This window comes from Nannospalax galili, unplaced genomic scaffold (genome assembly GCF_000622305.1).
Source record: "Nannospalax galili isolate Female #2095 unplaced genomic scaffold, S.galili_v1.0 scaffold1998, whole genome shotgun sequence".
Classification (NCBI taxonomy): domain Eukaryota; kingdom Metazoa; phylum Chordata; class Mammalia; order Rodentia; family Spalacidae; genus Nannospalax; species Nannospalax galili.
The window spans coordinates 43,588-48,581 of NW_008340773.1; the positions used below are offsets into that span (position 1 = coordinate 43,588).

Genomic DNA, 4,994 nt, shown 5'->3' on the forward strand with positions numbered 1-4,994 from the left:
TTGGGAATAAACACCTGAATAAATAGGACTCAGCATGTATGGCAGAGTGCATACGGTTTGGTGGGGGATAGGGGGAGGCATTGATGGGGGAAGGGGTCTGGATTTGAGAAGGAAATGTATGAAACTTTAAAAGCTCAATTAAAAATTTTTTTAAAAGAAAGACAGACATCACATCATCATTCCAGAAACTACATTCCTGCTCCTCTGCCCTTCGTCTTCCAGTCAGGCAGCACCTCTACCATTACCAGGTAAGTTCTCTTCTGATTTATATTATCCTATTCTTAGATGTTCTTTAAAAGTTATTTATAAAATTGTACTGCTTATGCAAACATATCATATGAAGTTTTGTTTGAGTATTAAATAAATATTTGATTAAAATTGTCAGAAAAAAGAGTAAATATTTTCTGTGTGATGATAGAAGGTTATGAATGTTGTGTTGTTATATGGGAAAAATAGACAGGAAGTAGGTACTATGCAAAATGATTATGCATGAATATAAATACTATATATGTGTATATAATATAAATCAGTGAATAAATATGTATAATTAGTATAAATACATAGAATTATATTAACTGCATCTGGAAGATTCCATGTGTGATTAGTAAGTCATTGCCCATTTGGAAGAAATTGATACATCTGAGACATGGATAAGGGAGCAGATACTTTATTTCATTTTTTTAATATTTTATTTATTATTTTATGTATATGCATGTATTGTCTGCATATAGGTAAGTGCACATGTATCATGCAATGCCCATGGAGGACAGAAGAGGCTGTCGGATCCCCTGGGACTGATATTTTGTACAGTTGTTATCTGCCATGTGGGTGCTGGAAATCGAATCCCAGTCTTCTGCAAGAACAGTCAGTGTTCTTAACCTCTGAGACATTTCTCTAGCCCCAAGTGAGCAGATACTTCCTCAAATAAATTTTGTAAGATAACTTTAATTAAAATTTTTAAATGACTAACTGTAAACCTGCTAGTACTTTAAAAATTTACTTTTTTATTTAAAAAAGAATTTAAATCTATGATCTTTTTTCTTCATCTTCCTCAAATCTTCTCCCATATTGTGATATAGTCCACAATCAGAGAATATTTTCCACACATCTGCAACTGTTTTCTAATAAAACATCTGTAGTAAATGATGATATATATATACATATACAATAAAATTTGTTTATTTTCTATGTATAATTTACTGGCTTTTAAATATATGTATTAAGTTTGAAAATGATTACAAAAAATCAACTTTAAAACATTCTATCATTTCTCCCAATTTCCTCATTATCCATATTCTTTCCCAATGGTTTTTCTTTCTAATTTTGTGAAAATTTTACTGAACTTTTGTACATTTCATACAGCAGTTCTCAATCAAATTTACACACCCTCCCCCGACACACCCCTGACAGTTTCATACATGATTACTGTATTTTCATCATTTTTATCAATCCCCATCTTTCTCCAACTCTTTGTATATCCCTCTGCTACACCCTCTCAATTTTTGACCTCTTCCTTAGTAATTATTTTTACATAGTGCTTTTTATGTTTAGTTCATGAATACATATTGCCTATTCAAAAGTTAAAATGTTTAAACATATTTTAAAACGACTGAAGCAAAAATGTTATGTACTGAGGCTGTTTCATTCAATATTTTACAAACATAGCAAATGTAAAAAGAATAATGATTTACACAGCAAAATAACTGTGTTCTCAATGTTCTTTGAGTACACATTGTCTAATATTTTGGTGATAGGTTAATGCAATCTAACAATATACTACATACTTCATACAGACACAACTGCTTAATAAAATACAAAACAGATATTTAGCCTCAATTCATTTTAACTCACAAGGCATTTGCATAAAATGCAGTGAGATGAAAATAAGTCACACAAAGAGATTAGGGCTATGGATGTAGCTCAGTTGATGGAGTTGATACTTAGAATGCTTGATGATCTGGATTCAATCCCTGAACCACAAAAACTCGGTGTGGCTATTCATAAATGTAATTCTAGCATTCAGGAGGTAGAGACAAGAGGATCAGGAATTCAAGTTCATTCTCAGCTACATATTGCATTTCAGGCCTGGGTTACATGACAATCTGTCTCCAAAATAAGTATATGTCTCCATATATATACTGATGAAAGATTTCCTTATTGCTTGCTTTTTCCCACACTCCTTAAATATCCCATGCTATAGTTGATTAAAACACCACTTGCTCTCTGTGCTCACCGTCCTGAGTACCATCCTCATCATTTCACAAGAGATCATGAAGTAAGTAAAACAACACTGTATTACTGTAGAGACATATACATTTTTCTTGTTAGGCATCCAGATTTATGGAACATTTTCTTCTTATGTGCATCCTGGCAGAAGGCATCAGGTCTCTTCCATGCCCTTTTACAGTAATATGAAACATTACAAAAGTTCTATGTTTCCTTCACAATTCTTTCATTTTTCCCTCAGTTTTTAATAGGATTTTCAATGAGTTTAAAAAAACTGACTACCTCTATAGAAAACTCATTTAATTATTTTTTTCATGTACAGAACAGGATAAGGAATGGACACCTGAATGTGTCAGATGTACAGATCCTCAAATTAATTTTTTCTTGTAAGACAGAAATGAGAGAAGTAAGTTTACACATTGAAAGAAAGAAAATCTAATTGGGTAAAATTCATAATATATACTCATATAAAAATGGGAATGAAAATAGAAATAAGCATAGGTATACACTATACTGTTCAGCTATATACCTATATACTGTTTGTTTTTAAGAGAGGTAAGAATGTCCTTTGCAAAAGGGGATCCTGGTATGTAGCAAGAGAAAGCAAGACTTGATGTTGCAAGTACCATTGTGTTCTGGAAGCACAAATATAGTGAAATGCTTTTAAAAACAATACTAGACACATTCCGCAGGCCAGAGGTAGGTGGGTGACACGTTGAATTCGATTTATGATAGAATACCCATCCATTTTGTATAGACATTAAAGGAACTGAGTTTGAGAAACATCCTCAAACATCCATCAGAGCAGGTCATTAGTCCATTAAGTTAACAATGTCCACAACTTGACATTCTCTCTTTTTTAAAATATTTTATTTTTTATTTTTATTTTATCTGTATGAGTATATAGCCTGCAAGTAGCTAAGTGCACTCATGTCCTGCAATGACTGCAGAGGACAGAAGAGGCTGTCAGATCCCCTGGAACTGGAATTATGGACAGTTGTTAGCTGCCATGTGGGTGCTGGGATTCAAACCAGGGTCTTCTGCAAGAACAACCAGTGTTCTTAACTGCTGAGCCCTCTCTCCAGCCCCAAGACATTCTCTCTTTAGGAAACAAAACAAGGAAGAAATGAACTTTTCAGAAAACACCTAATTCCATGTATATCCTTGGGTAAAAAGTAGACATGTAAGAAAGAAAAATACAGTGAGGTCTCCATCTCATATGGGAACCAAGACCAGGTTAGAAAATATTTAGGACTGTGTAGAAGAAGAATTCTATACAGTTACATTTTGAGCTAAAGAAAGATACTACAGTAGCTCTCTTCCCTCCACTATAAAGATGAGCAGAAGGAAAGATGCATGATAGATGGAAAGTGACAAGAAGGAAATGGAGACAACGGCCACACTGATGGGGTTGAGGCACAGGGGAGCCACACACTTCACTCAGTGTTTCAGTTTCTTCAGGGTTCTCTGCACAGCAAGTTTGATGTCCTTGTTCCTGAGGCTGTAAATGAGAGGGTTGACCATGGGTACCACAAGAGTGTAAAACACAGAAAAAAATTTCTGCTTGTCTACTGATTCAGCAGATGATGGTTGGATATGAGTGAGCAGCCCCGACCCATAGAATAAACTAACAGTTATTATGTGTGATCCACAGGTGCCCATAGCTTTGAACCAACCCTTAGATGATGGCATACGAACAATATTACAAAGGATCAATGCATATGAGGTTAAGATAAAGAGGCTGGATACAATGACTACTGTAGTGACAAGAACAGCACTCACAAGCTCATCGACGTAGGTGTAGGTGCTGCTGCAGGAGAGCTGGATTAGGGGGAAGATGTCACACATGTAGTGGTTGATGATGTTGGAATCACAAAAGTGGAGTCTGATCATGCACCCAGTGTGGGCCATAGCACCAGCAAAGCCCATCAAGTATGAACAAAACATCAGCAGGGAACAGATCCTAGGAGACATGACAAACATGTACAGCAGAGGCTGGCAGATGGCCACATAGCGATCATAGGCCATGGCTGTCAGCACATAACTCTCGGAGTTAACAAAGAAACAGAAGAAAAACAGCTGAGTCATGCATCCTGTGAAGGAGATGGTGTTCTTCGTTAAAACAAAACTCATCAGCATTTTGGGGGTAAAGACACAGGAATAACAGAAATCAATGCAAGACAAATTGAAAAGAAAAAAGTACATGGGAGTGTGCAGGTGAGAATTCAGGCAAATAAGATTCATTAAGGTCAAGTTTCCCATCAGTGTGACCACATAGTTCACCAAGAACAGGACAAACAGGGGCAGCTGGAGTTCAGGTTGCTCTGTCAATCCCAAAAGAATAAACTCAGTCACTGAAGAATCATTATCAATAGCTGTTTTCTTCATGGTGTCATCTGTAGAAACAGCAATCAGAGGTGACATGAGCACAGGGCTGTAATTCAGAGGGACATCTGGAGCTGTTGGTTTCCAAGTTTAAGGTTGTCTGAAGATGCACAGCATGGTCTACAAGTAGCACAGCTGTGCATGTTGATTCCTGAAGAATCCCCATTTCCTCCTTTCCCCACCATGATGTGTATCTCTGAGTACAGAGAATGCTGACAGAGCTATTAATAGCCCTGCTCATCACTTCCTCCCTTTTCCTTGATCTTTGCTAAAAATTAGGTCTGAATAGAGCAATAGGTAAGGGGCCTTATCTACACCAGCCAAATTAGATAGCTTTGAGTTTGAAAGAAAATTATTGAGACAAATGTGCTCACCTTGTTCTC

General features: G+C 36.2%; 1 protein-coding gene across 2 annotated transcripts in view; it reads right to left on the minus strand.

Moving 5' to 3' along the window:
• Nucleotides 1–3,666: 3,666 nt before the first annotated feature.
• LOC103736284 (olfactory receptor 143-like) overlaps nt 3,667–4,994 on the minus strand; it is a 6,551-nt gene continuing 5,223 nt past the window's right edge. Inside the window, exon 2 of one of the 2 annotated variants that reach the window (XM_029564803.1) lies at nt 3,667–4,601. In XM_029564803.1, the coding sequence (XP_029420663.1) occupies nt 3,667–4,601 (935 nt within the window). Of the gene's footprint in view, nt 4,615–4,994 lie in introns of those variants that run through there. The other variant, XM_029564802.1, reaches the window with a different exon arrangement.